This window comes from Chenopodium album, chromosome 14 (assembly GCF_948465745.1).
Source record: "Chenopodium album chromosome 14, dcCheAlbu1.1, whole genome shotgun sequence".
Lineage (NCBI taxonomy): Eukaryota > Viridiplantae > Streptophyta > Magnoliopsida > Caryophyllales > Amaranthaceae > Chenopodium > Chenopodium album.
The window spans coordinates 41,954,277-41,966,683 of NC_137847.1; the positions used below are offsets into that span (position 1 = coordinate 41,954,277).

The following is a 12,407-nucleotide window of genomic DNA, read 5'->3' on the forward strand; positions in this document are numbered from 1 at the left end:
TTTGGATCGGATCCAAAATCAAATTTTATTTCGAATTGGATTAGGGGAGAAATTCGGATCGAATTGGATTTGAAAATTAAAAATCGAATTATATTTCGGATATGATTGGGTTCGGCTTAAATCCAAACTGGTCGAAAACTGAACTGATACCAGTTATTTGTTAGTTGTTACTTGTTTTGTTTTGTTCTCTTCATTTGTGAGAGAGTCTATTCCAATTAGGGATCCATTTGTACTGTTTTAATAGAAAACAATTTTTTGAGAAAATGATTCTCTTTGGAAAACAGTTTTTTAAGGAAAACACAATGTTTGTATCCTTACAAGAAAATTTGTAGAGGAAGGGGAAATATAAGTGGAAGGGAGAAGATGGATGAGAGGAGAGATTTGAGATGTAAGGAATAGGGAAGAAAAAGTGACATACCTTCATTTGAAAAAGAAAACAACTCTTGGATGAGCTTTTTTCCACCTTTGAGAAATTAAATATGTTTTCCATCGTTTACAAACCAAAAATAGAAAATGCGAAAATCAATTTCTTAGAATACTTTTATCGTCAAAACAAACAAAACCTTAATATGTTGTTCCTTGCTTATGAAGGGAGACAATTCTTACATATCAATCAATAACTATATGAGTACTAAGTACTAAATGACCCATTAACAATAAACGTGTTATCTCCTGGTGTATCTTTAGTTTTTTTTTTTTTTTTTTTTTTTTTTTTTTTTTTTTTTTATAAATAATTAAATAAATTAGGGAAATAGATCTTTTTTTTAAATTATATTATTTTTATTATATACTCCATATTAATATGTTGCACTAAGTGTATTTAAGATAAAAATATTTTTTGTTTCAAAAAAAGATAAAAAGATTTCACATATATCTTTTCGCAAAAAATATTGACGATTAGCTCTTGTTCGCTGCACTTTATTTCTGCTTTACTGAAATTATTTTTACTTATTTGAAATTATTTTTACTGAACTTAACTTATTTATACAAAACTGAATTTATTTTTAGGAAAAATTAGAAAATAACATCACAAATTTCACAAAAAATGGATTATAACACCACAAAATCTCAAACTTTTATTATAACACCACAAAAAAATCCAAAAATTGGATTTCACCACCCGGATTTTTGGATGAAATACGTTAGTGGGACCTCTATGGAAACGTGTCAATAAGGTATTGGCTTTAAAAAAAGATAAATAAAAATAAAAAGTAAAATAAAAAAAAAGAAAAAAACCTAAACCCTAAGTCAGCTACTAGCCCACCACCGGCCACCCTTACCCCCACCGCTGGCTGCCAATCCCTAGCCGCGACACCCCTGTCCCACCAAAATCGTCAAAAACACCCACACCACCACCCGTAAAACCGGCGATTGGACCTCTTCCGGCCTTCCCCCATTCTCCCTCCTCAAAACCTCCTTTCAATCGCCTAGAAATCGACATCCACCGCCTAGAAAGCTGCCGGCCACAATTCGGCATCAACCTCCTTTCGACGCCCAGAAATTCATCCCAGCCACTTTGAACCACCACGAAAACAACGCAACCCCTCAACATCACTAACTCCTACATTCTCGCAGCGGCAGTCGCACAAACCACCATTATCCATCACACAGCCGCAAGATCAAGGGCTTTCGTGGTCGATTTCGGCCGTTTAGGGGTGAGGGTAAGGGATGAGTGGGTCGAAGGGGTTGACGGCCAGTGATTTCGACGATGTAGAAGGGGTTGTCGCCGGCATTGGGGTTGCCAGCAAGGGAGTGTATGGTTGCAGGTAGTGGTTGTGGGCTTCGTTAGGGTTTTGGTTTTGGTTTTTTTTTTCTTTTTATTTTTTTTTTATCTTTTTATTTTTTAAACCAATGTGGTATTGACAGGTGTCCAGAATGGGTCCCACTAACGATTTTCATCCAACAATTCGTTACATGGAGGTGAAATCCAATGTTTGGATTTTTTTTGTGGTGTTATAATAAAAATTTTAAATTTTGTGGTGTTATAATCCATTTTTTTGTGAAATTTGTGGTGTTATTTTCTAATTTTTCCACAGTAATATTTTTTTTAAGCTTAAGAGAATACGGTCAAAGAAATGCAAATATCAAGTCAACATCTTATTATTCCTTTACTTATTTATGATTATAATAATTTGGAGAATTCTCTTTGGTAACACTATAGTTTTTATTTTTCTCATCGATAAATTTTAAAAATTATTATTATCCTTGGTAACTTTAATTAGTTATAGTTTTTCAATGGTAAACTTAATAAAACAATTTAGTTAATTCCTAACCATGGTTAACATTTTTTTTTTAAAATAGAAAAATTAAAATCTCTAAAATATCCTCAGTTAATACACTTAAATTCCTAAAATGCCCTCAATCATCAAGATCATCATCTTTATCCTCCCTTCTTTTTTCCTCCTCACCTTTCTCAATCGCCAACTTCGCTCGTCGAAAGCCAGCTACCTTTCCCCAGCCCCCACCGCGCCAGCATGCACCCACACCCAACCCCTCCCTCACCGTGCGCCGACCTTCCCTACCCGTACCACACCTCTCTTTCCCCCTGAACCACCACTGTACCCCCTCCCCAAACAATCCCTCAAATCCTTGATCAATCTCTCCTCCTCAAACGAAATTCCTAAATTTGGCTTGAAACCTCCCTAATTTGACCATCCAAAAGCCTAATTTCTTCTGCAATTTTGAATGATTTGTTATTTAATTTATGCAATTTCTCCTTCAAATATTAATAATGGCAAAATTGGCGTTAAGTTTTAACCCTAATTGGAGGAGATGAAGGGAAATTAAGGGACAAAGAGAGCGGAGGATTCGCTGTCAAGCAAGAAGACAAAAATAGACGATCGAGGTAGGAGTTAGTTGTTGCTATGGCAGTGTTCTCCGGCTTCGTCATCGAAGTGCTTGCTACGAGGTTTTGGGGAAGGGGGGTCGTGATTCAAGGGGACGGGGTAGTGGAGTGTGCGCGGCAGGGAGGCCGGCACGGCAGAAAGGCCGTCTTGACACGGGCGGAGGAGGCCGACAAGGGAAGGAGCTGGGTTAGGGCGGGAGAGTGATGGCAGTTTGGTGGGGAAAAGGGGTGACTTTAAAAAAAATTATTTTTAAAATAATTTAAATGTAAAAAAGAAAAAAAAAACCTAACTATGGTTAAGAGTTAACTAAATTGTTTCATTAAGTTTATCATTGAAAAATTATAACTAATTAAATTTTACTAAAGGTAATAAGTTTTTTGCAATTTATCATTGAGAAAAATAAATACTGTAGTGTTACCAAAGAGAATTTACCTAATAATTTTCAATCAATACTCTATAACTACATATATATATATATATATATATATATATATATATATATATATATATATATATATATATATATATATATATATATATATATATAGTAGTATAGTTAGTATTTTTTTTTTCGCCGATGTTTTTTCTTTATCATTCATTTTGTGATGAAATGATGAAAAGTTATAGCCATTTTTCATCGTGCATTGCAAATTTTTACTCTTCAACACGCCTAGGGGTTTGTTCGACAAAATATAGATGTGAATGTAGCTATTAGTTGTAAAGCTGTGAAGGTAATATTAGTTGTTAACTAGCTATTGGGTGTGAAAATATATAGTTAAGGTATGAATGTTCGATAAAGTAACAGTTGACTAACTGTTACAAATAAAAATCTGTATCTTTTTCCTAAAGCTATATATTAAATTTTCAAAAGCTACCTCTAACTTCAAAAGCTAGTATTTCTAGTTTCTGATAAAAACTACATCTACCACTAAACACAACCTTAGCCACTACATTGCCAAATACTCATACCTTTTTTTAAAAAAAAAAAATTATTAAGTAGTGGCTTATCTGGGTCAATCCACTAAATAAAAGCTACTGCTGAACACGTCTTAAGTAACTCCCCCTCTTTCTCTCTCTTCATAATTTGCCAGTTATTACTACAATTACATACTACTACTTCTGTTTTTCTTAGTTGACACGTATTCCTTTTTGGAAAGTTTTTTTTAGTTTACATATTTCCTTTTAGGGAAAACTTTGTAATGTTAAATTACAATTTAACCCTTACTTTGCTTTACTTTCCTCCCTACAATATACCCAATCTCTCTCCTTCATTACCCTTCCTCTCTCTCTCCTCTGTCATGGGCCTCATGCCCTTATGACATAACCAATTCACCACGGATAACATCTCAGTTTCTCTCTCCTTTCCCACTCTCTAACTAATGATGACTCACACAATCACCATGAAGACCATTGCAATCGGCATCATATAAGGAGCAATCAACGCTGTCTGCTGGTCTAATTAATTTCACCTTCACGTTGCCTAAAATTAAACTTTGTATGAGCACCGTGATTGTCTAAGAATTTGATTTACGACACCACCACCATATGACTCGGTGGCTTTTGATCTGGTTGTGGCGGAGATGAAGCGCCACCAATAGGACAAAGAGTAGGAGTAGATGTATTTCCAGGAGCTTTACCTAGGAGCACGCCAAACACGAGGAGGTTCAAAGAAGAGAGAAAGTAAGCATCAACAGCGCCGAAGCTGTGTAGTCGGAGTTGATAACAGCGGTGGCAGTAGGTTAAACGAAAGCTAGGGGTGGTACGGTTGTGGGACTTGGCCATTGGTTCAGTTATTTGGCAAGGAGAAGGGTAGGTAGCATAAGGTTGGGTAAGGGTATATGAGTCTTTTCCTTTTCTCTACCACTCTTTAATATACGTGTCAAAATGAAACAGGTCAACTAATAAGAAACGCAAGAAGTGTATAAAAAGAAAAAATTTAGCTAAATCTTGTTATAAAATAGAGGAAAAAAAAGAATAAAAGATGAAAATGTAGTGTGAATATTCATTGTCCATTCCATTTTCAATACAACATATATATATGCACGTTGAAATTGTAACTTTTTAATGAACAATAAGAAGCCATCATTATGAGAAGAGTTACAAATTAAAGGGATGTAATAAGGTTAAGGGAGTTACAAGGAGGGTTACAAAGGGAGGTAATAAAGTTCAATAGGTTAAATAGGTATAATGGACATACATCTATACTTTATATATTAAAAAGCGTTCCTAAAAACGTTTATGCGCCACGTGTGTCACGCCACCACTCAATAATCAATGACATCGTGCCACATTATCACTCAATTATCAATGGCATTGTGCCACGTCACGATTTAATATTTCAAAGCAATGTTAACTAAAAATGCATAGAAAGAGGTTTGAACCCCTAACCTCATGGAACATATACCACACGCCTTGCCATCTTAACTAGCAATAATTTATGTTTTATTGAATCCACATAAATGTATATAAATGTAGAATAAAAAAAAACATCCAAACTAAAATCAAATGAAACTCATAATAATCTTTCAATTCCTTTTAATATTTTAACATTATGTTCTAAATTATTAATACTAAAAAATTAAAACACTTAATAATAATAATAATAATAATAATAATAATAATAATAATAATAATAATAAACTATCAACATCCCAGGGCAACGCCTGGGTCAACACACTAGTTAATATATATTTCACAACTTTGTTGCAGTTTTTTTCTATATCATTCGTTCTGTGATGAATTGATGAAAAGTTATAACCATTTTCCACCGTGCATTGTAAATTATTTCTCTTCAACATGCTAGGGGTTTGTTCGACAAAATATAGATGTGAATGCAGCTATTAGTTGTGTAGCCGAAAAGGTAATATTAGTTGTTAACTAGCTACAGGATGTGAAGATATATATTTAATGTATGAATGTTTGATAAAGTAACGGTTGACTAACTGTTACAAATAAAAATCTGTATTTTTTTTCCTAAAACTATATATTAAATTTTCAAAAGCTACCTCTAAGTTCAAAAGGTAGTATTTCTAGTTTTTGATAAAACTACATCCACCACTAAACACAACCTTAGCCATTACATTGCCAAATACTCATACTTTTTTTTTTTAAAAAAAATAAAAATTTATTAAGTAGTGGCTTGTTCGGGTCAAACCACTAAATAAAAGCTATTGCTGAACACGTCTTAAGTAACTCCCCCTCTTTCTCTCTCTTGATAATTTAACAGTTATAACTACAATTATAGATTATATAAAAAGAAAAAACTTAGCTAAATCTCCACTATTGCAAAAAAGAGAAGAAATAAATCTGAATTTCCAACCCAAAACCTTTATGAATTTGCAAATTGCAAGTATGAACGAAGTTTGTAAATGAATTGGTGAATGGTTTTAATGAACACATCAATCAATAAATATAAACATGACATTATTTGAATTTGAACATATATTTTAAAAAATGAACATTGAAAATTTCAAAATATCAATTTTTTTTAAAAGACTATGTTCGACTCTAGATAATTCAAAAAGGGTTTATAATATAAAATAAAAACTTAGTACATATAACATGGTCATTTCAAATTGAATGTACATGTTCATTTTCATTTTTAATATCCTAAACGTTAATTTTTAATCGATTCATTTTTTATTACTAACAGTGTGCTTAGATAAAGAAAGGGGAAGGAAAAGAAGGGAAGAGGAGGGGAGGGGTTGGGGGATGGAGGGGAAGGAAGAAAGAGGAGTTTTCCTTCCAAATCTCTCAAGTATTGGAGAGATCAATTTCTTTCAATTTAATCCCTCTATTTCTCTCCCCTCCAATTCCCTTCATTACTTATTTGTTATCCAAATGAAAGATACCTCATTCCCTGTTTCCCTTCCCTTCCTTTCCCTCCATTTCCTTCTATCCAAACACATCGTAAATGTTCATTTTATAGGATCTAGTCCAGCTATTTATCATAGACTTATTGCATACCTCCATGATTTAAGAAAAAAAAAAAGCCTGGACTTTCTGGGATTAGAGGGCCTGATCATACATTCTTTTCAACACAAAATGATTTAAATAATAAATTTGGATCAAACTTATTGTTACAAGTCAGTCGGTCAACATCCTACTTAAACAAAAGACAGCACAAAACCAAACACTGCAGAACAAGGGAAGCCTTCACAACTCAATGGGTTTCCCTATGATCAAACTACCCATAGAGCCTCTTCTAAACAGCAAGAGCAAGCAGCGCGGTGAACAGCTTTTTTCAACAAACATGCACAAAATGCAAAATGCACAGAAAGCTAAACTTCTTCATCAAGATCATATATTCATATTCCATCACTTTTCTCAGGATATGTCTTATATTCGGTATCAGTTTTATAAAGTTAAAAGCTCAAGTTGCCAAGGCCGTGATCCAATGCATGAGCTCTCTCTTGAGCTTTTTTCTTTTCTTCATCAGTTAGATGTGCATAGTGGCTTGTAAGCTGCAAATTACATGTAGATATAGATAACCAGATAAGAGAACTTGATTCAGTATCAAATTAGAATTTTAACTACTGACTAATCCAAGAATGAGAGTAGAAGTGTCAAAATTTCCAACTCTTACAAAGCTAACACTACTTAAGGGAATACAAATTAAAAAAAATAGTAGTAATAATAATTAAAAGGCGGATTTAATATTTGCAAAGCTTTCAATAACAAAAGAATTTCTAGAGGTGCAGATTAATAATAATGTAAGCTAGTGTAACAAAGTCCAAAGTGAGATTCTGAATGAACTATGCAGCATTCAAGATGAATTTGGCAAAGACAGAAACTCATGTTTAAGACCAAAATGCCCACAGCAATGATCACTAGCTTCAACTATCTGGAAAAAAAATAATCGAAACCAAATTCAGATGCATGAAGAAATATAACACCCTATTACAACTCAAATTTGGTTAGGTATTACAGAGTGTATAAATTAGAAAATTTGTCAAAAAAAAGCCAACCTTTGCATGGTTAACTCAAAATAAGCCAACTTTTCGATTAAATCAAAATAAGTCAACTTTTAAGGGGTATTTTATTTTAATAGGTCAAATGACCTACAACCTACCAAACAGGTCATTGATTTGATTAACAATAATTTATTGATTTTAATTAAATGTGTAACTATAATTAAACATTATACTTATAATTACTATATAAAGACTTTTAAAATTTTTTTAAAAAAATCCCAAGCCACCCCTTCCCGACACACACTGCCAGCCCCCCTTGCCAGCAGTCGGTGGCAGGTCACCTCCCTCCTCCCTCGGCGCCGGGCGACCCCACCCCTCCCTTTTTCCCATTGTCGCTTCCCCGCCTTGACACGAAAACCTTACCAAAACCGTTGTCGAAAACCCTCACTGTGGATGGTGAGCCTTAGATCCACCACCGTTGAAACCCTTATCCCTACCTTGTAACAACCTCGAAAACCCACTTGACTACCCACAAACCTGTGAAATTTGACTGAACCAGATGGATAGGGTTGCGAAACGGTGAGAAGGGAAAGGGGTATGACAGGAATAGGGACTACTAGGGTTGTCGAATTAGGGAGGAAGGACTAATCAGGGAATGGAGCTGGGGGAAGTGGGAATGGTTGAATGGGGAAATGGAGGGGGTGGGGTCTCCAGCGCCGAGGGAGAGGTAGTCGCCGGCCTCTGGCAGTGGGTGGGTTAGCAGTGGGTGGCTGAGATTTTTTTGTTTATTTATTATATTATTTAATTGTTAATTGAAAAAAAGTTTTAATTTTTAATAATTAATCAAAAAATAAATCTTAATTAACTTTTTTATAAAAAAACCAACGACATATTGACACGTATCGTTTTTACCTTAACAACTGGTTACTTTCTAAACTAACAGGTTTTCACTCATTTTGAGAAAATATATTATAAAAGTCGACTTATTCTGAGTTATCGAAAGGTTGGTTTATTTTGAGCTAACCAAGCAAAGATTGACTTATTCTTGACAAATTTTCCATATAAATTTGCAGTGAAGTAATTCTATTTTAATTTTCTGATAAGGTGGATGTACATTCACAAAATCACATGCACTTCAAATATGCTTTCGATTTACGAATAAATCTTTTGTATGCAGTCTATTTACCTTATGCAAACTAATATAAGTTGTAAATTGAATGTGCACAGCATTACTTAACCCGTATTGGAACTTATTTGAATTTATTAAACGAGAATGGTCTCATACTTTAATTAATACATCAATTCAACATACTGAGCAACTAAGAATCATTTAAATAAAACTAAGTACCAAAGCCTTTTTAATTCTTTAGCCAAATTATCGTCCTGCCCTGCCCCAAGGAAAGGAGGACAGAAAGGGTTCCATGGAACTTATAAGCATTAGCCAATTGCAATATTGATAAAAAGAAGCATAAATGAAAGATCATTTGATCATCTAGATTGAAGGTTTATACAAATCAATGCTTGCAAGAAGACTTCATACTTACATTAAAGTCATGAACAAAGTCCCAGCAGTAGCGTCTTCGATAGGTTCATATCCTCAGCTTGAACCACTTAGACAGAAATTTATCAACAACAGATCTGTAGGAAATAAGGGAGACATTCAGAACGTTCATTACTTCCATAAACAATGTATTCCAAAATGATAGCAATACTTTCTCTAGAAGCAAAATTACAAAAAAATCAAAGTATAAAACTGCCTATAAAACTACTATGGTGAGATGAGGGGATATGTACAATAAAAAGATTCTAAACATACTCCATATTAAACTCTAATGATGGCCTTGTAAAAAAAAAAAATGATGGCAGAAAAACACACACAACTCAAATTATAAAAAGATTTCTGAACATACTCCATATTAAAACTTCAAATGATTATATAGCTTCAAGAAAAAAATTAAACTACTATGGTGAGATGAGGGGATGTACAATAATGTGATCTACTTTTTAAACTTGTGAATTCTAATGGAGATAATGATAATATAGTCAGTCACGTAAATCATAATACTACATAAGAAATTGAAAGCTTGCAAATTACAACAATATTATAAATGAACAAAACATAATCCACTCAAATATACTATGACTATCACCTAGCAAAGATTTGGGCTACAGGCATTAAGGTATCACTCTAAGGGCCTGTTCTCATTGACTGAACTCAGCTGAACTGAACTGAATTGAACTGAACTGAATTGAGCTGAACTGAACTGAGCTGAGCTGAACTGAACTAAACTAAACTTATTAATTAGTGAATTTTAACTACGGATTAGTGATCTTTGATTATTTATTATTATACGTATGTGTATGTACAAATATACATATTAAAATATTAAAGAAAAATATACTATATAATTAAAGTATTTATGGAAAATATATTAAAAACATGAAACCCCAAAGTATTTTAAAAAACATATACTATTTAATTAAAATTAAAAAATAAAATATTATTATGACAAAAGAACACAAAACACTTAGTAAAAAATTATCACAATTAAAAAAAAAAAGCTGGAACGAAATTAAACAGAGCCAACCCCCCCCCCCCCCCCCAACTGTATAACACTCTCTTTATAATTCTAATTAATACAATGTTATTATTAATTATTATTATTAATTTATTATTATTATTATTATTATTATTATTATTATTATTATTATTATTATTATTGTCGTTGTTGTATTAAGAGCTTAAAAGAATGAAATTTGGCTTTATATCATTAGCAATATCATTAGACATAAAATGAACTGAACTAAACTGAACTGATTAGAGCTGAACTGAACTGAACTGATTAGAGCTGAACTGAATTGATTAGAGCTGAACTGAACTGAACTGATTAGAGCTGAACTGAACTGAAAATAAACATATGAGAACAGGCCCTAAGTCTATAGTAATTCCCCCTGCATAGCAACCATGAACCAAACAATCCAAGCAACAATCCAGAATAAGCAATTGAAAAAACAGGATTAAAATTCATTATGTCAAAAATAAAAGTGCATTTGGAAATTGGACATACAGAAATAAAAGCAATATAGTTAAACAGCCTGCTTACTTCTTGTTTTTCCTTTCAATAACCATCTTCTCTTCAAGCAAAACAAGGCTTCCCAAAAGAGTAATTGCTGTGAAACCTTGAATTGGTAGTCCATGAGCTGTAATTCTTTCAACACTTTCGGACTCCAAATCGTACCAACCATACTCCAAACCGTCTATCTCAATCAAAATTCGTCTACCATCTTTAGAGTAAACAAGAGCCCTAGCACATTTACGAATCCCAACAATCCTCGGCTGTGAAATACAAAACAACTTAACCCAAGACTCTTTGTTTCCATACTCCTTCATTACCCACAATTCAGCATTTACAAGCACCCTATTATCGAATTCATCCAACAAATTACCATTGAAGCGACACGAATTAATCATCAGACATAAACACCCACCTAACTCAATCAATAACAAACTCATAAAATTCGGACATTCAATAAGCGAGAAACACTCAGTCCGAAGATCAAACCTAGCAATAAACAGACGCTTAGAATGCGACTCCTGAGTAACTACATAGTGTAAACCCTCATTAACAAGAACACCATGATAATAACCGTAATACAGATAGTACGGAATTCCTTCAATACATCTCCAGGATTTATCATTACAACTATAGACTTGAGCTTTATTAGAGCATCTTCAGTGGTAAGCTAATTGTAAATTAGCTTGCCATGCCACATATGATTTTTAGGTAATTGTCTTTGTAGCTATTTTGTACTCCAATGGTTAGCTACTAGCTTGTTAATTAAATAAGCTTGATTTTCTCAATTAGCTATAAATTTAATTATTTTAATTTGTTAATTTCCAAAAATTTTGGAAACTTTTTTCTCAAGCAAATTAGCTTAAACAAGCTAATTGTAATTTTTAACTCCAATGGTCAAGCTAATAGTTAGAAAATTTTGAAAATTGCAAGCAAGTCCCTAGCTATAACCATTGAAGTTGCTCTTAGTGGTATTTCTAAGTATTCCAACCCTCAAAATATATCAATTTTTATTTGAAATATGACTACCATAATGTTTTCATGATTATAGAGTTCATAATTGATATATTTTTTCTTGATAATTATATTACTTTACTTTAGGTATAAAATACTATTATCAACATTTTTTTGATTTATCAATTTTTTAGTTTCATTTATTTAATTTTTATTCTTGTTTTATAGTTTCTCGAAAAAAAAATTTATTTTATATTAGATTGAAAATTTCAAAAAATATATTTGCATTGTAGATATAATAAGATTAATTGTGACCATTTTATAAGGTGAAAAAAAAATAAGCCAATCATATTATATATCACTAAAATAATGTGGTAGTCATTTCTCAACATACTCACATTAAATCCGTCCCTTAATATATAAGCATATCACTAAAAACAGATTATCTCAGTTGGGAATTCTGCCATTGTTGCTTCAGCTCAAGCTTTAGCGGGTTTATGACCGCGGTTACAGCAAGCATACGTATTTCATACAATACAAGTATCATAAAATCACAAAACTATAGCCCTTTAAAACGGAAAATAATCTAATTTCTTTAAAACCCTTTTTCTAGGTCCATA

At 32.8% G+C, this 12,407-nt stretch overlaps 1 protein-coding gene across 1 annotated transcript; it reads right to left on the bottom strand.

The window, feature by feature from the left end:
- Nucleotides 1-10,859: 10,859 nt before the first annotated feature.
- On the bottom strand, nucleotides 10,860-11,458 carry LOC145578085 (F-box protein CPR1-like). Its single transcript, XM_081635481.1, has 2 exons — nucleotides 11,416-11,458; nucleotides 10,860-11,362 (listed from the first exon to the last, which is right to left on the bottom strand). The coding sequence occupies exons 1-2, from the start codon at nucleotides 11,456-11,458 to the stop codon at nucleotides 10,860-10,862; spliced, it is 546 nt and encodes a 181-aa protein (XP_081491607.1).
- Nucleotides 11,459-12,407: the final 949 nt, after the last annotated feature.